Raw genomic sequence first — 22269 nt, 5'->3', positions numbered from 1 at the left:
GAAGGTGTAACTGTGTAGCGTCCATGCCTGCGAGACAGCGAGGACGCCGGCCATGTTGTAAATAATTAGAACCAATGCAGAACACAATGACGGCAAGAAAATGTGCATTTATTATTATTTACTCTCCGAATTTAAGAATTTCTCGGTATCTCGTATTTTGTTAGAATAAAACAGTACATTTAAAAAATATTTACTACAGATTATTATAAAGTTAGTTCTTTGAAAATAAATGAAAGATTTTGTTTTCATAGTTTGAATATAACTTATGTTGTATGCACTACTCTTTGTCACTGTGAAATGTTTACTTTTGTTTTTTTTAAAACGCGCCTGCAAACGCGCGTCGAGGAGGAGCTTTGGCATTCTAGTCCTCTTTCTATAGTGAGAGCACGACTCTGCCACCAGAGCGCTGTATGAGAAGGCAGCTGCTGTGACCCACACGCACTCCAAAGAAAGGCGCTGTCCTTCCCCGTCTCACTCATTTGACAACTCCACAAGGTCCTTCGCCGGTGATGCTTTATTAACTGCCGTCCAATAGTCTTCACATCACTGTAGAGATGCTGCGTGTGTGCCGCAGAGCAGGACCAGTGGCCCAGGTAAGAAACCATGTGATATATGAATGAGTTTGCTGGGTGAAAAGAAACATGCTGGTTTTCATCATGACCATGGTAGAATGACAGAAACGCACAATCCTTATATACAAGTCGCGGACGTTGAAGATAAGGCACTATCCTTCTTGAAGTTCACCTCATGAGTCCGCCCCCTGTCAGCGTGAGTCGCTGTCAGATAGTACGTCTCGCCATCCCTAGTGGCTCGTTCCCTAAAAGACCTAAACTTTCGCCAATGAGAGTGGCGGTTTAGCCAGAGGGGGCGGGTTACCTGTATTTTTCACAGTTTGCAGTTATTCACACTTTGGAAGGGGCGCGTGCGGCGGTTTAAATTTGGCATCACATGTCTCTCCATCATTCTGCCTAGTTAACTAAGTTCAACGAGTGACCAGAAAGAAGGTCTTGCACAAAGTCCTGACACCTTGAGGGATACTTTGTAGGGAAATGGCCTGAACTTTTTAACACCCTTGGCTAGAAGGACGTGACCTTGTTGATTCATTTCACCCGGCGGCCGTATCCCTCACTATTTAAAAGTTAATTCAACAGGAGGAAGGAATAGGCTGAGAGTTATGCACGGGGTGTTTGCACAGTTTCGCGTTACCCCTTCATGCACACTCTTCAGCCAACTTGTTGATTTTCCTGATATTGTGTTAGAAAAAAGTTCTCGCTGCCGGCTGCCCACTCGTAAAGTACTCCAGCTTTGCATTAAATCAAAATTAACCATTTGGTGTTAATGTGAACACTTTAAGCACACCTTTCCCAGCCCTCAAGTTAGTAGCAGTTTTGCTTGTTTTATGCTACAGGTTTCAGTATCTTAGTGTCTATAGGCCTTCCATTTGACGATGTTGTGCTGTATAAAACTGCCCTATCATACATCAAATGTTTTCAGACTCTATTTACTACTATAGATGTGTGCCCACCTTAGGTTAGAGGAGTGTTTTTAGTTCTAAAGGTATGTGTACGCGCACACACATCTAATTTTATGGGTGTCAAGTCACGAGAAATACAGAAATCCTGGTGTCCTATTTAGCCAATATTAAGGAAAATGCTTGAGGCACTAATCTCGTTCTTAAAGATCTGTTTAATAGCCAAAGTAATCATTACAGCAGGCAAAAGCTTAGTTTATCCGTCTTGGAGAAATAGTGCAATCAAATTGTGAGCAAAAGCATAGTCGTAGCTAAGTGTCAGGCAGACTTAGTTAAGGTCGGCCTCATTCAAAGACTAAGCAAAACTGCTACCTCTCAGCCTCACCCCTCACTACTCGGAAGCTAAAAGTAAAATAAATAACTTTCTGACTGTTCCCCAAAAAGCAAGCACACAATTTCCATAGCAATCCTTATTGTTTCCCAAATCGAAAATGCACCATTTTCATAGCACATTCTAATATAAATGTACAGCACGGAAACGTTACTTACACATCATCAATCACATTATTTGAAAATAACATGCACCTGCATGGCTGAAAGTGCACACAATTTGTTATTAATGCAAAACACAAGAGGAAAAACAATGAACTGATTTTGCACATAAATAACATCAACATGTTAACGTAGACTCAACCGACTGGCCATGCACTGTTGAAAGATCAGAACATCTTCCCCAGGGAAGTTAGTGAAACGTTATTTTTTACATGCAAGCAGAGACCATGGTTTGTAGCTTAGTTAAAATAATAGGCGCCTCAAGACCCTCACGGGTGAAGCAGCTGCTCTTTACAAATCTTGATTGATATTCTGAAACCTAATGAAAACATGAAAGTGCAGGGCTTGTGCACACAAAACATGAATGTGCTTGTGAAAACATGAACGTGCATAGCTTGTGCACACAAATAAACACTATTTAAGTGATGCAGCTTATTCATGTAAAGTAAACCAAAATTAATAGTCTTACTATGAAAATCAGCTCCCATAGGTATTCAAATTATAAAACGTTCTTTGAGCCTCTTTTGGTGCAGTTTTCTCATACTGCCTTGCATGTTGCAAACAAGAAAGGATGGGTAAATATTACTCATGCAAGCTTGCTCTTCACTACTGGATTTCAGAGCAGTTGATATAGATGATAGACATGGTGGTGCTAGGTGTAAGATGAGAACAGGAGTGATATGGTAGGAGGGATTACAAAGAGATTTTTGGGGAAGATTTCACTGATAAGTTATGGCAATACAGAGTTTGAGTGCACCACACTAAGTTCATGCATACGGCTGTTCCTATTAGGCACAAGGTGAGGAATGTTTTCTTGTCCTATAGGGATGAGCTGAAATAGATCCTGCTAGATTTGTGTGAGAACATACAGTTCTATATATAGAATCTTCACCAAGTCTGGCCTTTTTGTTCTTTTGCTTAAAAGCTCAGGAAATCTGCCTCTTTGTTGACCTTCGCAGTCTCAATGATGCTATCTATATGAGTAGATCTTCATGCTTTACCCAATATGTACGCAATGATCTCAACTGTGAAAGGGGCAGCAGTATTCTCAACATTAGATTAGACTAGCACTGGTGCTGGAAAAATAATTCCAGGCACCTGACAGTTTTTGTGGAATCAGAGGAGATGTTCCAGTTTAAATTCTTGCTCTTTGGTCTTCTGAGCACTCCCTCTTTATTCCAAGGGAATAATGAAGGAGAATTGGGGGGTGGGGGGAAGGGTGTTTGTGAGATGTTGATCGGTCCATTAAGTTTCAAGGTGATACTCTTATTTTTGGGGAAAATGTGGAATAGTAGGATTTCAGGATGAAGGGAGCTTTTTCAAAGGATGGTATGGAGCCAAAAAACGTCCACATTCTGACTATTCTGCAAACTGCCAAACCAGCGACCAAAGAGCAACTCATGTCATTTGCTTGTTTCACAGAATTTTATGCAAAGTTTAAGAATTACTCTGTAAAATTGGAATTACTTGGTGCATTGGTCAAGAAAAATGTGCATTATGATAAAAAAATAGAGTGCTTTGCTTTTGATTCGCTTAAGAATGACACTGTACACTCCCCTTGCTTTGCACTGTTTGTTTTTGGGGAAAGGTGTATTGTGTCCCCTAATGCGGGGTGGGTGCTGCTTTGCAACAAAGTGAAGACCATAAAAAGTGGGTAGGCGCACACTGGTCTAAAGCTCTGCGAGAGTTTGAAAGAAATAATTCTGTGATCGAAAGGCAGCTGCTGGCCTGCACTTAGGCAGTAGAACATTTCTGCATGCTTCTTTGGGGTATTACATTTATCTTGAGGACTAACCATAAGTTGCTATTGAAAATGTTTTCTGCTTGCGGAGGTAGGAAAATAACGGCCAGATTTCCGAACTTCCAGCTTGAAATTGAACATGTAGCCTGGAAGAGAAATCAACAAGCAGATTGTATGTCCAAATTATCTTTGCTTGGGTAGGTTGCATAGGATAAGCAGGCAGGTGAGATTATATATTTAGTGTATCTGATTTGGTCTTGGGAATCCATTATGGTAGGACACTTAACATTTGTACAGAGGATAATTGGATGAGGGATTTAGAAAATGATCCTGTCGTGAGGGAAGTCAAGGGGTATCTAGATGTTCAGTGGACACATGAGAGGAAGTTGCTAGGGGAAATCAAGTCTTTTATCAAGATTCAAGGAGAGGTGCCTGGGCTGGTGGGTTGCTCATGAGAGGTGATAAGGGGGTTCCGCCGAGTATGCTGAGGGGTACTATAATGCACAGTGCAGCAAGGGACACATGGGAATGTCTGTGACCACGAGACAGAGCAACAAACACTTTTGATGGCTTGGCCTAAATGAGAAAATGGAGAAACACTGTGAACCCTGCAACTGGAGTGATACATTGGAGATTCCATGTTGGGTTGCTCTCCTGAAGGGGTGTTGGAAGTTGGGCGTAGACTTCTTAGGGCTGTTTTGTGTTCCTGCCAGAAGAAAGATGTGTACTTTGACACTTGTGGATTATTATTCTAAGTGATCCTAGGTGAATCTTGTATAGACTGTGACAGTGGATGTGTTGTCAGCTTTCTCGAAGATGTGTTTTGCGGGGATGGCCTTACAGAATTCCTTGTATACGACAATGGGCCACAGTTTACCAGTACAAAATTCAGTATGTACTTGGAAAAATATGGTGATAAACATAAGAGGATAGCTATGTACCACCCTGAATTGACAGACCGAATGGTTTAACTGTGTTATAAAAGAATCCGTTCAATTGGCTGTCAATAGAGGCATTGAGTGGGGTAAGTGTTGATGGCCATGTTACTTTCCTATAAAATCACTCCATGTGCACATGTTTTCCTCCATTTGAGCTGTTAATAGGCTGTAGAACTGACACAAGGTTGGCGCCTTCATGACTGAAAAATAAATTGGGAATTTCAGCTGTAGTGGGGAAGCCTAGAAGCACCATCTTCCAGGAGATACTGGATGGACCAGACCGATGTAAGCAGTGGATGAAATTGCAGTTCAGGCAGAGAAAAGGGGGTCTTTCTCTGGTTATATATGTATGTGTGTGTGTGTGGGGTGGAGGCAGTTTGCCGGGCCTAAGTTGAAATGCAAGAGAGGTGGTTGTAAGTGGTTAAGCCCCATTAGGATTGTTGAGCTGCTTAATGGTGCTGCAAGAGGATGAAGCATCAGTGTAGAATCTCAGCAGAGTGTCTGTGGAGAGTAATATGTGGCAATTGGTGGTAATGAAGATGCTTCTACTAGGGTTTTCCTCGATTTGGCAGTTGAAATGTCTGAAGATCCTGGTGGGAGTGCTGAAGAATACGTACAACATGAGTCTGGCGGGCAGATGACTCCACATGGACAATCCATTTCCTCTCAAGGGATGTGTTTCAGTGATGATGGGGCGAGATGGAGTATTCAGTTAAAAAAAAAATGCCTGCAAAGTTTGAGGAGTATGGTTTGGCCTAAAACTTGCTATGGTTGTATTTTTGTTTTCTTTATATAGTTGGGCGAGGGATGGTATTGTTGCCAACTGCTGATGGAATTTCAATATGTAATGTTTGTTATGATGCATTAGAACTTGGTAGTGATAGTATTTGAATGTGAGCAATTGGCATTAAGGGTTGGAGGTGTTGGAGAGAGTGCTGGTATATGCTATATGGGATAAGCCTGCTGCTTCTTTCGTTCAACATTACATATTTTACTATAACGTCAAATCCCCTGTTACCAGCATAATCTTGAACTCTCATCTTTCTCTGTATGCTTGATGTGAGTATTCACAGTGACACCGGCTCCTAACCAAGAAAGGAATTCTTACTGCTAAATTGTCCAGATTTGATCTTCAAGCCAGAGATGGTGATTGTGAAAGATTTTATGATTTGTTAAATAACTAGTTTAATCGTCACAAAGCCCCTCTCATGATTCATCCTTGCAGGCAAGAGAAATTAATATCCAAAATTCCATCCCATACCAATCCCACCTACAGCTAGTGGTGTACCCCCTGTGTGAGGCTTTTTCTGTGTATTGCGAAGAAGGCAGTACTTGCAAGACAGAATCCTTAGTTGGAACTGTAGATTTACCCCTGTTCTCCGAGAGCCTTGAAGCCACACTCCAATTGGGTGCCGAAGTCAGTTTTTTTGTATGCTTGACTCTCCGAGGGTAGGGGCAAACAGTCATGGCTCACTTCATAAGACATTCCTGCTTGTTAAAACAATACCGTATGACATAAATAATACATTAGTACAAACAATAAACTTGCATCCCTTGGAGCTATATCTTTCTTTTTAAAAACATGACGTCTTTCTTGAATTTTCGTACTTGTGTTACAGGGAATAATGTCGCCCAACAATTGTGACTTCCTTATGAAAAATACAGATTCTGAACATAGTTTGACACTTGTAAACAGTCAACCAGTGTCTTTTCTCCCTTCAACTCCCCCCCCCACTTTTAAGTCCCCACACTGTTACCTGTTGCCATCCGCTATTTTGCCGCCGCTGCTGATTCCTTGGACAACACCGGCACAAGGGGACTACATCCCCCATCATTCCTTGCTGCGCGCACGCTGCACATAGTCTTTGAAGCGCAAGGAGGCGCTTAAATGGGGCCCAGGGCTCCCGCAGCACGGGAGCCCAACACTGTTACCTGTTGCCATCCGTTGCTTTGTCGCCGCTTCTGATTCCTTGGATGACACCGGCACAAGGGGACTACATCCCCCATCATTCCTTGCGGCGCGCATGCCGCACATCGTCTTTGAAGTGCCAGGAGGCGCTTAAAAGGGGGCCAGGGCTCCCGAAGCGGGGCGTGCCCGGGCCAAAGGTGGGCCCGTCAGAGGCAGGAAGAGGCCTGGCTGGGCCACCCCCTTGACATCGCACGCTCCATTTCAGCAACTAAATAAGGTACCGATCTGTGTTTGGGTGGGGGTTTACCCGTCATTGCTTACTAGTGACCACTAGTTATCTAACAAAATGAGCAAACGTAAGGCTACAGGGCCACCGGTAGGGGGGAGGGGTTGCAGGGACCATGGATGCTTTTTTGACAAGAGCAGAGTCGCTCTTGACCCACCAGATCCAACTGACAGAGGAAAGACTCTCGCTTGATACCCTTTCAGCCCATAAACGGTCTTCAATGGGAGGCATAGCTATGGCCAAGTCCCCTACAGGTGCGCCGCAGTCTGTGGATAATCTATGTACCGTCAACTCGGCCCTGGGCACTAACGGGAATGCAGTTTTACCATCAGCGGGATCGAAATTGACTACAGTTGCACAGATTCACATTGTCAACCCGGCCCAGAAGCCCCTATGGGACGGGAACTCTGACCATTCGCCCATACTGATCGAAGAAATAGCGAGCCTGCCCACGGTGCATATGGAAATTAAATCTGTCAGTGATGAGGCTATCACCCGATCAAAAAAGGCCACCAGGGATGGTGTGATAAGCCTATCGAAATCTCTGATAGCAAGCACCGATGAGCCGCCTGCAAAGCGCACGACGGGGGGAGCTGCACAAAAACAGAAGCCCAAGCCTAAGCCCATATCTAAACATCAAACAAATAGGGTTTTCGATAAGCGGACATCAGAACCTAATAATGGATTGGCCGGGATCTGTGTTCAAGATGGGGAAAATCGCACAGCAGTGGAGGCTAGGGATGATCCCGAGATCTAGACACGATTGGAGACTATGATGGCTACTCTTATGGGACCCCTTTTATGTAAACTAGAGGCAATAGAAAAAAGACTGTCGCTTCTTCAGAAGTCTGATAATGCATTAACCAATACAGGGGCATGTAAATGTTCATGTGTTGCTGGGGGGAGCAGAAGTTATTAATGCGCAAGCCCCATCTCCTATCAATGAGATGGTGCAGAGGGTAAAGGGGGTCAATGATCAGGTGCTAGTGGGATGTGGGGGGGCTAATAGTAACCAACGTGTGTGTCTTGAAACATCGAGACCAAACCCAAGTTCTGTGAATGGGGGGGTCAAGGGATTCTAGGACAGTGACCCCAGGTAATCCTTCAATTCAGTCAGTGGATACCTCTAGATCAGGAAGGGGAGATAATGTGCCGCAGCAAGCAAAAGAGATGGTCTCACAATTGGCGCAGAGTACTCCTGGTTTACCTGTTCTAGACCTTCCCCCTGCCTCAAGCACGTATACAGTTGTTCTAACAGGCGTCCCAGCTTATACCAATCAAAGGGAGGAACCCACGACACAACTGATCAATAAGGGGGCGCATTGGATGTGTAGAAACGTGGGGTTCAATATTACAGACCATAGACACATCTTGATGGCAAGGAGAGTATCCTGGGTCGGCGGTACAAGGAAAGTATTCCCAGGGGACTGTGTGATCGTGACACTTAGGTTCCCTGAACTTGTGTGCACGATCCTTTCCCAGAGTAGAGGGCCTTATTTAGCCAATGCGGACTCAAGCATTAAAATGCTTCCGCTGGGCTTTTTCTACAGACACTCGGTCAACCCTAACATGCCTCGCGGATATGTGGGCCGACAGGAGGGTGATCTTTGGCAGGCTATTATAGGGGCGATAAGTAACACCTTTGCACCACTTGGAGATCTGGATGACATCGATTGACTAAATCGGGTGGGGGAAGCAGACACCGCTTATAACAGCTGGGTGCTCAATACTGACCAAAGATGGAGGGGCGGAGAGCTCAGCCTGGGGACAGCTGAAGACCAAGACACCTGTGAACCTCAGGTGGTAAACGCCCACGAGGTTAGGGGCATAAGTAAGCCAACCCACGGGTCTGATAACCTCCAGGCAACTGTCAGCAGAGATAGGCTAATTGGGAAAGATATAAAAAATGGTCTCCTGGAATACAGCAGGCCTGTCTTCTAAATTTAAGGACCAGCAATAGCTACTCTATATACGGGAGTTTCAGATAATCTGTTTACAAGACACCTGGGAACCAGTTAATAACAACTTTTTTTTAGAAGGATATAAAACCTTCTTTTGCCCAGCGCTTATGGCCTCGTCAGGTAGGTCCAGGGGAGGGCTGGTTATTTACGTAGATCTCACATTGCAGAGAAGAAGGTTAGATCTAGCCTGGGCTCGGAAGTTGTGCAGGGGTTGAAATCTTTTAATAAATGTTACAGGTTACTTTTTATAAACTTTTGTAATCTTAACTCAAATGGACAGGGCTCTGCAAGTCTGCACAAATTGGATACAAGAATTAATCAGTCATAGGTTCATGGGCAGATGGCTCTCCGGCTGGTTTTAGCAGGCGATTTTAATTGTCACTTGTGCCCAAATCTGAGAGTATTGCTTGGGGATTGGACAACGTGTACTCTACAGGACGGTCCACATCTGGAACACACAAAGGAGGGAAAGGAACATAGTGGCCTTTTAAATATACATGCATTAACACACACAATGGATCTGGTTACTACTAAGCAGGACAAAACGGTTCACCCCACATTCAAAGGTAGAGGCTGTGCCTCATTTATTGATTACATTTTTGTCTCTGCATCACTCAGAAATTGTGTGACTTGGTTTAGTATCGATTGTAGCGCATTTAGTGACCATAACCCTCTTACCTTATCACTTGCTAATGTATGCCAGGACCAGATACCCCTTGAAGTGGGGAGGGGGTGGCCAGGGCTACGGATCAAGGTAGGAGGTTGCGTTGGACACAGGTTGATGGCGAGGCTTTCTATGAATCGCTTTTAAAGGAGGGCGAACATGCTATCCAGAGGTGTTTAGACCCTGAAATGGAAGGGACAGAATTAGTGGACGCTTTCAAAGATGTTGCCCAAATAGTCGACAGCCTGTTGAGAGTCCCAGCCCATAAGGCAAATTTGGACACCCCAAGATGGTTTGACCATCAATGCTCACGTGCCCTAAGAGAATTGAAAAACGCCTTAAAGATGTCCCCAAGAGATAGGGAGCGGGTGACTCTGCTGGAAAAACTATAAGTTGGCGTTCAAAGGGCGCAAAAGCCAACTACAGACACAAGCCTGGGAAGATCTATCAGAGGGTGTGGCACTAAGGGATTCTACCGCCTTCTGGAGAATTATAAATAATCCATCTTTTCAAGAGGCTGACAAACCGGGATTGAGTAATAATATCCTGCCAAGCTATGGCACGAGCACTTTCAAAGGCTCTATAACAATAACCCAAGCACGAACCAGTTGCTGGAGGATCACTGGGAACAGGTCACACCCACATTAAGATTTTCATTGGGAGAGGTAAAAATTGGAATTGGAGGCCTAACCAGGAATAAGGCCCCGGGCCCGGATGGGATTCCACCCAATCTTTTCATCAGTAAAGTGGATCTTTGGGCGCCAATCCTGACTAGGGTCATAAACGCAGCAGTGGACACGGTAATGCCAGTATCTTGGACCACTGCTACGATTGTCCCTATTTTTAAAAAAGGCAATAGGGCTAGTCCGCAGTGTTATCGCCCGATTTCCCTTATTGATGTGTCAGCGAAGGTGTTAGGACGGGTGGTTTTAAACCGGCTGATTGACTGGGCAGAGGAGCATTGGGTTATAACCGACCTTCAATTTGGTTTTAGACCTGGAAAATATACCACCGACCAATGCCTTAATCTGTACCTTTTTTCGGCCAAATATACAATAGTCAACCAAGGGAAGATGTATTTGGCATTCATGGACCTGACTGCGGCCTTTGATAGAGTTAATCGAGGGAAACTGTGGGCTATTATGGGTGGGCTTGGTGTGGACCCAGGGCTCATTAACATTTTTAAATCCCTGCATTCACACACCACGGCAGTGGTCAGATACAGTCAGGAGGGGAAAACAGAAAACTTTCTGTGCTCTAGTGGGGTTAGAAAGGGTTACATACTAGCTCCCTTTTTGTTCACACTATATATAAATGGTCTGGACCGCGAATTAAGCATGTTACAGGTGGATACCCCTAGGATAGGTACTCGGGGGATCCCCGTTCTGCTTTATGCAGATGATGCGGTACTTTTAGCTCGCACCCCCAAAGGCTTGCAGCTTTTAATTGACGGGTTTGTGTCATTTATGGAGAATCTGGATTTATCGCCCAACCTGGCAAAGTCATATGTAATGGAAGTGGGGAAAAAAACGGGTAAATCCTATAAGTACACAATCTGATCGCATCACCTAGGAAAGGTACAGTCCTTTTCATATCTGGGGATTTTATTTGACCACCAACTAAATTTTAAACACTTGATAGAAGAAAAGCACCGGGCTATGACCAGTTGTACCGGGTCCATAATGAGTTTTGCGCACAGGTTAGGACGTTGGTCCCCTGAGCAGATACTGAGATTATATAATGCTGTGTGCTGTGCCAAAGTGCTGTAGGGAAGCGAGGTGTGGGGTTTTACCCAGGCCATACAGTTACAAACTGAAGAGAATATGTATCTTCGGTGCCAGCTAAAAGTACGTCAGAGCACGCCAGCCCACATTGTTCATGAAGAGCTGGGTGTCTGATATATCAGGGACAGTATGGCAGTCAAACCCTTAGTCTTTTGGATAAAGATCTGGGCAAACGAGGAGGCGGCTTTCAGCAGGCAGGTTATAGAAGACTGCCTTTCCCTCGATCATGGGCTAAAAATTCCCTGGCTCAAATACGTGAAGGAGACTTTTGAGAAAATTGGTTTTTTAGACCTGTTTGCCAACCCCTCTAAAGCGGGTATGAATGATAAGGCTCTGGTTAAGGACCGGTTCTTTAAATATGCTTCAATGCTCAGGGAAGACACAGAGCTAGTTAAGCCGTCGGTGAGGGAACACCTAGTAGTTAGGTCTGCCAGACGCATTGAACCATACCTGTCTTGCATAAACAGTGCACATTATAGATTCTTAATGACCCGGTTTAGGCTGAATCTCTTGCATCACGTTTTAGCGGACCCGGCAGGGTTCACACCTTCTATAGAGATGAAGGGGCCCTGTGGTTGCGATGATCATAGATCTCCTCAGGACACCCTCCATTTCATCCTACTTTGCCCTTTCTTCTCTTATCCCAGGAGACTCTTCCTGAAGGGAATTTTAAAGAAATTCAGATTCAAACAGGCGCGGGTGGCACTGTTATTTTTAAAATTGGCTCCAGATGCTTTTACACTTACACTTTTTTGTATCATTAATTTTTTTAAGGGCTGCATTTAGATTAAGGAATACAAGGGGCAGCGGTAACCTGTAGCTTCCCTGTCATAATTACCTATTATTTTTAAGAATGGTCCCCATGACTGTAGATGAATTGGTTGGATGTGGGATAGGTGCAATGTAATCTTTTAACCTTTGGACTGAAACTGTATCATATGGTTTTTAAACTGATGGATTATTAACTTTTTATGCTTGTACCTGTAACCTGTTTTGGATAATTTGTTGCTTTGATGGTATTTTTACATATTGAATACAGTTATCTATAATAATAAAAAGTCCCTACAACTAGATCAACCAGTGCAATGTATTGTAGTATTTCTTCCCCTTGTAGGGGGTCATGGGTATTCATGTGGGCAATATTACAATTTGTGTTACACATCACAGATCAAGCGTGCAATTTAAATCCTGACAAACTCCTCAGGAGGCTGCCCTCTGTAAGTGCCCAAGTTTAGGGATCGTAGTTTGGAGGAAATAGTAAAATTTGGAAGATCCTTTACATAGAGTTCAGTAGTAGGCTCCATGTTGTTTTTTTATCTGTTTTTTTTCTTTTTTCAGTCTCCCTTGTTATGATATTCTACAACTCTCAATGGAAGCTAGCCAGTGGATCCCTCTTTTTCCAAAATGAAGGCAGTGTAGATTTGGCAGCGCGCAAATAGTTCAACAGCAATTGGTGGTCTGCCATACTTTGATACTCCTAAAGTGGTTTTGTAGGCTCAGTAGGACAAATGCCAGGTCTGAAGGATACCCCAATAGTTTTATTGCTGCTAGGATGTTCGGACAGAATGTCTTAATATAGGGACAATCCTACCTGATAGTTCTTCAGTCTCCCACCAGGTCACACTCTCTCAAACAATGCAAATATGTATGAGGATAACATTTATTTTCTGGGGGTGGGACTGGAGCCAGTTGTATACAGTTTTGTAATGTGCTTCCATATCTAGGATGCTGTGTACATATTGTGCGTGGTCACACCAAAATCATTGCCACTGGGCCTCCTCCACCTCTGTGCCCAGGACCTTGTTCCATTGCTTTCTGTAGGTGTGAAGTGTTGGCGGGAGAGGCCTCTAAAATAATGTTGTTTAGTGTAGAGATGGTCCCCTTCGAGCCCCTTGCTGATTTCACATATTTTTCTATGAGGGTATAACTCTTGGGTGGCTGCTGCTTTTATTTCGAGATTCAGTCCCTAGTGACGTATTTAGGTATAATGAAACCTTTTATTTTGGTCCAGTTGCAATATTCGCATGTTTTAAATGTCAGAATATTGTTTCCATGGAACATGTCCAGAAATTTCCAATGTCCATTTCTCCAGCAATCAAAAGGGGCTGAATGTGAAAGGAGGGTTGCCATGGATGTGAATGCGTGGAGAGGGAAATGTAATCTATTTCAGTCACAGAGTCAGGGTTCCCAATATTACCAATGTAGTATTTGTGGGAGTTCTAATGTAGACATTGGGAGGCTGGTCTTGCCTAGGTTTCTGTGTATTTTCTGGGTGGCTGTATGTCTTTGTGTACCAAGATAGCTAAGGCTTAAAAGGCATATAAGATCCTGGGTAGTATGTTAATTTTCATACTGTGAATTCTGCCAATCCATGAAATAAAGAAGAATGTCCATCTTTGGTGGTCCTCGCGTAATGTTGGGTGGGTCATTGGCTTCGAATAGATTTGTGTTAGTAGTAATGTATAATCCTAGATATTTAATCGATCGAGTCACCCATCGGAAGGTGGTCCTCAATTTCAGCTAATGTATTGTACTGTTAGGTTCAAAAGCTTTGATTTTTGCCAAGTGTATCGAAAAGATTGCAACTTTCTCAAATAATAATGGGATTTTAGATGACAGCAACACCTCACCTGCAAATAAAAATAACTTTTGTGCATTGCTGCCAATGATGCTCTTGATATTGCTGTCAGCCCTGATATGTTCCTCAGACGGTCCAATGCTGCGGGAAAAATAGGGACCCCTTTGATAGGTACAATTACACAATGTCAAAAGACCTGATAGTCTGCCATTTAAGGTCAGCTTTGTGGTGAGAAAGTGTCAGCCTGCCTTTGCCATGGTTCTAAATGTGAGTCCGAGTCTCATTGAGAGCAACCCTATTTGTCAGAAACTACCAGTTGACCCGGTTGAGGCCTTTCCTGCATCTAATACGGTGAACATCACTATATTGTTTTTCTTTTTGGCATTTTTGATCAAGTGAACTGTGCAGGGAATATAATCGGGTGTGTCTTCTTTAAATGAATTCTGGCTGGTCGGATGTACTAAATTGGGAAGAATAGTTTCTAATCTGGTTGCAAATATTTTTGTTTATAACTTTGCATCAATGTTGAGAAGTGCTATTAGCCTAAATCGGGTACCAAGTTCAGGGTTTTTGCCTGGTTTCGGGATTATCCACTCACCACGCCCCTCAGATGGAGGTCACTTTGCCTTCCCTTGCATTTGCATTGAATATGGATATCCAATAAGTGGCCAAATAGTTAGTAAATGTAATATAAAAGCATCCAGTAAAGCAATATGTGTCTGAGATCTTGTCTATCTTAAGGGATTTAAAGGCTGCCATTACTTTAGGTTTGCACATTGGAGACATCAGGCACGTCTGTCTGTGCAGGAGACAAATATGGAAGTGATGCACCTAGTATGTAGGGTGTCTTGTCATCCTCTCAGAGTGACTCTGGGTTGTATACATTTTCATAGAAGTTCCAAAGGCTTCCATTCTTTCCCCTACTGAGGTAAGGGTCGGACCCAACTAACTGTAGGTTTTCCTATATAGCCATATCCCTATTTTTTTCCACTAACTCTTTAACCATATTTGGCCCCATCTTTGTCTTTGGCCAACGTTTTTAGGTCTCGCAACCTGCCTTGCACTGCGCAGCAGTGCTCGCGTAGGTTGCGAGACCTTTTGTAGGTGAAAAAACGGGGAAATCAAGTTGACCTAGGAATCGCACACGTTTGTGCGTGCGAGTTTCATTTTCAGCTCCCCCCCTTGGCCTTTGCGTGCGTCTTATTCTAAAAGACTGCACACAATTGGCCTGAGGCATGCGCATAGCTCCTCCCTAGGCCTATTGATGTCTATTACGCGCACCAAGCGCGTAATAGACACCAATAGGCCGTGGGAGGAGCAATGTTCGTGCCCAGAGTCAGGCGTGACACGCGCGCCACTTGTTTTTCTTTACTTCTGGTAAAAGCGCGGCACCCGCGCTTTACTTATAACATTAAAAGTAAAGCGCGGGTGCCGCGATTATACCAAAGGTTAAGAAATAGATTTTTTTTTCTATTTCTTCACTTTTTGTATAATTGCGGCACCCACGCTTTACTTTTAATGTTATAAGTAAAGCGCGGGTGCCGCGATTATACCAAAAGTAAAGGAATAGAAAAAACATCTATATCTGTACCTTTGGTATAATCGCGGCACCCGCGCTTTTCTTTTAATGTTATAAGTAAAGCGCGGGTGCCACGATTATACCCAAAGGTAAAGCATTTTTCTAAATGGTCTACAGCAAGGAATTTGGCAGCAGTCGGGCGTACATACCTACTTAAATGGACCCGAACAGGCTGCATTTTATACATAAGACACCTGCTCTAGATATTTTTGTGCCCAGCGCTTTCCAGGATATAGTAACGTATAGGATGTAGCATAACAGCCAGAGCTGCCGACATTGGAACTGGGGAACCATGTTAAAGTCTCGTTGTCGGTTCTGCATCGCGTGATTCTGGGCAAATCACTTAATCTCCCTGTGCCTAGCAAAAAGAAATGCTGCGTGCTATCTAGTCACACATTTGACTCATCAGAAAATGGAATACAGAGTTAATGAGCTTGTTGAAAAAAACAACATATAACATGCAGACCACAGATTTGTATATTCTGTAGTCAGCTCAGTGGGTTACTTGTTTTTGCAAAGTTCTTTTGTTACCTGCAGGACACAAGATACAATTTTTGTAATCTAGCTCATTGAGTTGTGAACTGGCATCTAGGAGATGCATGTAAATTGCAATGCATAGGGGTAGAACCTTACAGCATTTTTTTTTATCTTTCTCTGTTCTAAGATTACTAAATATGATTCTTTTGTGAAGTAATAATGACTTATTGGAAGTTGTTTAGCTCCTACGAACTTGAGCGGTGACAGGCTCGGTGTCTTTGTTTCCTGGATGGTATTTGCATTAAGGTGTTGAGCTTTAGCTAGTTCCTAGCCACATGAGACTCAAACTAAATGTGTAGTGATGGCCCATTACGTGAAGCATTTGTGTTGGAACTGAAAAAAAGAGAACTCCCTCACCCCCTGCAACTGCTCTGAATGAAAGCACACAAAGGTCCTCCTTACCAGTGGCACGATAACTCTGATGGGCCCCGTAAGGCTAGTTACAAGGACCAGTTAAATTATCAGTGGTGTTAAGAGCAGGTGAAATCTCCGTGTGAAAAATTGGCACAGAAACAAGGATTCCAGCATGTTACTCACAAAAAACTTGCAGTCCCCATTATTTCACCGACCAGGACCCTAAGTAATGGTAATTCTGGGGCAAGGAAATAACACAAATTATTCTGGGCAACTGAGAATGAGGGTCAAGGTTTAGGCACTGATGAAGGTGTACCAGTTTTGGCACGTTTGGGGGAAAAGTCGTGATATTTCACTTGGGCTGTCTCGGATCTGATTCAATAATAGTTATCACATCCAGGATCCGGCTGGATCCCCCTAATTTGCGGCACTTGATGTGCCTCTGGTCATTGTAAAAACTGTGCTTGCATACGATTATTCCTCACTTCAAAGTATGTGAACCAGATGAATGGCTATAGAAAGGAACATTTTAAAGGGAAAGCAATTGGGACTGAATCAAAAGCTCACACTTTCTTCCATTACACAAGTTGTAGAGTAGAGATCAAACAAATACAATTAGTGCATTAGAAATGGGCTATATAGACTTTAGTCACTGACTGGCACATTTCAATTGTACAACTAGGCAAACAATTATGTTTCCAAAATAACAATAGCGGTTTCAAGTACACGCTCAGGGAATCTTGGATACTTAATATGGTCTGGCTGGAATCTATAGAAACCAGATAAAGCCTCCAAATGTAAACAGAAATCAACAAGCAAATCCTTTTTGCTGTTTTTAGGTCGAGCCTGGGCAGCGCATGCTCTGTTCTGCGAGGCATGCTGCGTTGAGGTAGGGACTTGAAGCTCCGCCAACTCCACGCCTACATAATCCATTGGCTTGTGTCATTGTCCACTGTAAACTGTGGCAGTTCACTTGTCAAAAGGTTTAGTAATCCCTCCTTAGTACAGCTTTGTTTCATTTTGTAACCTCTCATGGCCACACCCCTTTAGTGTTGTTGCGCGGTTGCGGTTTTAATTACAGCCCCCAAGCACTATTTGCGAGAGTTTAAGCTATTGGCATTGCAAATGACTATGCCTTTTATTTATCGGTTTGAAAAACAACACCTAAATAAAGGGCATTGTTGTTTACAATGCTAATAGCTCAAACTCTTATAAATGCGAGACCTATTGCATTGCAAATGCTTGTTTTTTTTTTTTAAGGGTCTGTTCTGCTTTATTAAAAGTTTGCCTACCAGTGACTTAATCGTATGTAATTGGTGCAGTGTAGGGGGCACTTTGTGTACCTGGTGAACCTTTGTGAACTCTAATCTTTTTCTTTCTTTTGCAATATCATGAAGTTTGGTAATTTCTCCAACACGTTCGCCGAGTAGGACTGCTGTGAAGGCATCCCAAAGGCACCTCTTTTGGGTTTTTATTTTTTATTTGAATTTTTTTTATGCGAAGAGGCTTAAGTGGGATGTATTGGAGCCTGATCTATTTGAGAAAAGCGCCCCCCTAGATGCCTAAACGTTTTTGGTCTGTGAGTAAGGGGGAAATAAAGCAAAAATAATAAACCGCCTCCCACATGACCGTAATTACTTTAACACTAGCTAGCATATAGCTGGGAAACGGGTCATTGGCTTATGATTTCTCCACACAAAGGTCGAAGTTTCATTAAAAAAAGCTTTTTATTTATTTATTTATTTATTTAATGATTCACTTATTTAAAAACGGTCACATAACAATCTTAATTTGCATTCACATTTTTTTTAAAACATTATTTCTTTACAATCTGTCAACAAATTTCAATAGTACATTTTCTCGTACTGATCATCCGTGCAAAAACTCATAATCTGTACACAAATCCATTAAATGTTTTCTCTCTGGAAACTAACACCAGTTTTACAAACCAGAATTGATTACCCTACATTGACACCTCATTCACCTAGTCAACACACACTGACACATACTACACCCATTCATACTCCCCAGTGCAGCACTGCAAACACAGATGAAAAAATGTTCAGGGTGAAAACATCAACCCTCAAATGCTATGTTGATAACTGGGGCATCACTCTCTCAGGTCGACGTACTTTTAAATGCATGCGACACATTGTCTCCATCTCCATCAGGACCTATTAGTTCTTTTATTTTTTCTTAAAGGTGAACCATGGGGAATCTGGTGGTGCTTGATGTTGCATAAGCACACTCCAGCCGGAATGATAACGACCCCTGAACCGTTGGAAGGCACTTAGGGTATCTGCTGTCTAGAACCAGTTAGAATTGCCGAGCGCATCAGTTTTCTTTTTGTGTGTGGAAAAGCTCCGATTTTATGCATCAGCTGACTGGCCTTCGGTCATTCTGATACAGGGGCTAATGGTGTCCACTGTCCTATTGTTTTCCAATTTATTCTTTCATATAGATAGCCTTGTTTGTTTGTTGGGGTATCCTGGACCCCATGGACTCATAGTTTAGAAATTGGACTACTTTAATTCTTGGCAGTCTGTGTTCGTTTCGTCAATTCACTGGAATATGGATAGTGTGGCGTGACGCTCCCTGTTGCTCCCTTGGAGCCTCATCTATCCTTCTCAGTCTCCCATGCGAAGTTAAAATCTCCTGTCACTATTATGTCACCCTCCGTAAAAGCTGTTCCAGTCTAGGAAGGTTATTACACAGTTGCTGTCGTGACTCGTTTGTTTTGGATATCACCTGCCCCCATTACATATCTCCCTTCTGTGTCAGTTTCACTGGCTATAGAGACAAAACTCAACCATTTATGAATGAAGAGAGGTGCAACATTGTGTTTCATTCATGCTGACGACTGATGTGCTATCTGGTATTGCTTGTGATTTTGTGCAGCTGATCACATCTCCTTATGTGTGTCTCCTGGAGTGCTATAATATAGCTTTCCTTCCCCACTGGCCATTAAATTTTGAGACTCTTGCTTGATAAATTTAGTCACCCCCCTGTATTCAATGAAACAATTTTTAACAATCATAGAAGGATTAAGAGTGTTGTTCCTTCACTGATTGTGTGGGGTAAATCTTTTGTGAAGTCCAGTTTGTGCCTACATGCGAGGCTTACCACTGCCTCTATTGATCCACATTGGTTCCACTGGTGACCTATACCATCTCAAGGGCTCACTGTGCCACCGGATTCAAGCTATCCTGGCTGATGAGGGGTGAAATCCCGAAACCGGTCCTAGGATGCTTGTTTTCGCTCCAGGGAGGATCTGGCTTGGCAGTTAGGGCAGGACTGTTCCCATGAGGCACAGGGTCAAGACTGATTTGCATATGGCCAGGTCTAAACTGGGGTGGCCTAGTGAGCAAAAGAATGATGGATTTAACCCAGCTCTCTTGACTGGGGGTGAATGTTGTAATTTGTTCTGCATTCCGTCCATCAATTGTGTGTCTTTTGCTATACCATCTTTTAATGTCATTTGAAGCTTTTAACAACCACGGCTTTTATGTTATGCTTCTTTTAAGGTTATTTTTATACCCAAATAAAGTACTCTATTTACTTATTTTACTTGCTATACCATCATTCAGCCCCCTGTAACTAATCCCCTAACATTGTAACAATCAAATATATAACCATAATCCATGCATAAACAAATTTGTTCACAGGCTGACTGACTTCAGCATATAGGGTTCATCTGCACCACATGCCATGATGTGCTTTTGTTGCTAACACAAGTGCAATAGTAGGAATAGTCTTCTGGGACAGGTGCAGAATCGGGTGCTTTTGTTAACTTCTTGAGTGTGCGGCGTGCCCCTTAGTAGAGGGATGCTGTGCTTCTTGGCACCTCTGTTTTTTCTGCTCCAATGTCTAGCGTCCGGTGCAGGGCTGCTTTCGCATGAGCCCTGGTAACATACTCCTATGATCTGCCACCAGTGCACAACACTTCAATCAAGAGGGTTGTTAAAGATGTGGTCACATGTACTGTTCCTCACAAGAGTCCTGTGACAGGACTCCTGTCACTGGGGGGCGTGAGTCAGTGCATCTCCCTGCTGCTGGCACTTTCATAAACACCTGATCCTCCAGAGTTCACATCTGTGTTTCGGCAGGTGTACTTCAAGTCACAATTTCCTATGATCCGCCCTTAAATCTCTCGGGGGCTGTTGCGCCTCATCGCCCCTTGTTCCTCTTTCAGGTATGTAATAAATTTCTTAGGTCTATTAGTATCTGGTTGGTGTCGGGTGCATAGTTGTGGGCTTCTTGGTTTAGTGGCCCAACCGAAACGTCCTAAGCCTGGTTTCTATCAGTGTGTTGCAGCAACTTACTTGATCCCCTACAGGATATGACCTCCAGAGACAGCGGATAGTCGTTGATAAAGTTTGGTGATGGTGGATTCCACAGGAGCACCCATAGCAGGTCTTCTCAGCTTTGTGTCATAGCCACGCCTCCACGGCTATATCTTTTAATTATACATATGAAAGTAGGGCACTTAAAGTATGTCCCACTAAAGAAATCCCTACTGATCCGCTTGTGCTGTGTTGAAAATGAGATGTGTAGGTAGTGTTCTCTCAGAAACATCAATGTCAGGAGTTCTAATATCTGTTAAACCGACATCAGTTAATGGGACAACCCCTCGGCTTAATAACACACATTGTTATTGAAAAGAGTTTACCATCCATCCCAATCGGTGGTAAAAAAGGTCTGTGCCTCTGCTGTATCCTTGCAGGAAGAACACAGTAAACTTCTTAAAGTAGATCACAAGTTTATTTCTCTAGATAGTTACAAAGCCAGTCTGAAGGCAGCACAGGCAGGACTCCAACTGACCCAGCGGTCTAGTTTGGAATACAAAATTTCCAAGCAATCGTGAAGAAAAGTTCTCAGTTCTTTTAAGGACACTGAGGCGAGGATTATGAATTCTCTTTGCTTCACTTTTATTAAGCAACATTAACAGTAGCCCTCAGTACCATAAGAGTGCTCCTTTGGAAAAATAGCAAAATGCCTTTTCATATGTTGTCTAAAATACTGATAGGGTTCATGACGCAATATATTTTGAGAGGGGCAGGTCAGTTACCAAAATTGCTAAAACTGCTCTGAGCGCGTATCCTTTATTCAGCAGTTCATTTCGCTGTACTTTAGAATGGGGCCTGAAAGACCCCAGTAGCATGGCTGAAGAAATGGGACTGGCTAAGTTACACCTCGTGAGCTCAGCGGCTGCAAATGAAGTGTACTGTGGTCAGGAAATGAAAGCTACAATGGCCCTTGAACAAGAAGTTTATCAGCCGCCGCACCTGTGAAGCAGGGGCTTGTCCCATTCATCCTCCACACGTCTGGTGTGACTGAACAGCTTTCATGTTGTCAATTCCAAATGTGTACATTTAACAATGGCTGTAGGAGAATGCCTGCAGTATAAATTGCGCATTTTTTGGTGAGTCTCCACATACAACATGGATTTTTTAGGTCTCGCCTGGCGTCGGCTGCGCACATGCGCAGTCTCGCTGGCGAGATTCAATGATTTTGGGTATTTTCTGTAAAGGGCATTAAGCCCCGCACCTCTTTTCCTTTGGCCGGCGTCACCGTTTATGCTAAACGGTGGCCAGCCATTGGAAAAGAGGTGTTCGTGACGTTTTTGTTCGGCTTTTTGAGCCGTCCCATTTGGACGGGCTCGTCTGCCTTCCTTGTGTCGTGAAAGCTTTCTTATCTTTATGGGGCCATGTGTTTCAAACATATGGCCCCATAAAGACAAGAAAGCTTTCACGATGGACGAAAGCCACCGTGCTTGTTGCAATGGTGCCTCCTGTTGAAATCTGGGCACGGGTAGGGAAGTCCTGGCCTCCAGAGTTGCCGCCGTCATCCCTTTTCACGGTCTGCAGGCATTTGCGGTTTTACTCTACATCAATTCGTTTACAGGAGCCGGGAGG

The 22269-nt window shown here is 43.4% G+C and overlaps 1 protein-coding gene across 2 annotated transcripts in view; it reads left to right on the top strand.

Annotated features, from left to right (window-relative positions):
* Positions 1-345: 345 nt before the first annotated feature.
* IMMT (inner membrane mitochondrial protein) overlaps positions 346-22269 on the top strand; it is a 472217-nt gene continuing 450293 nt past the window's right edge. The window contains exon 1 of one of the 2 annotated variants that reach the window (XM_085642618.1): positions 346-593. In XM_085642618.1, the coding sequence (XP_085498744.1) occupies positions 555-593 (39 nt within the window). In that variant the 5' untranslated portion in view covers positions 346-554. The remainder of the gene's footprint in view (positions 594-22269) is intronic. The other variant, XM_085642619.1, reaches the window with a different exon arrangement.

Source organism: Triturus cristatus, chromosome 2_2 (genome assembly GCF_964204655.1).
Source record: "Triturus cristatus chromosome 2_2, aTriCri1.1, whole genome shotgun sequence".
Lineage (NCBI taxonomy): Eukaryota > Metazoa > Chordata > Amphibia > Caudata > Salamandridae > Triturus > Triturus cristatus.
This window is presented reverse-complemented; position numbering and strand designations above follow the sequence as displayed.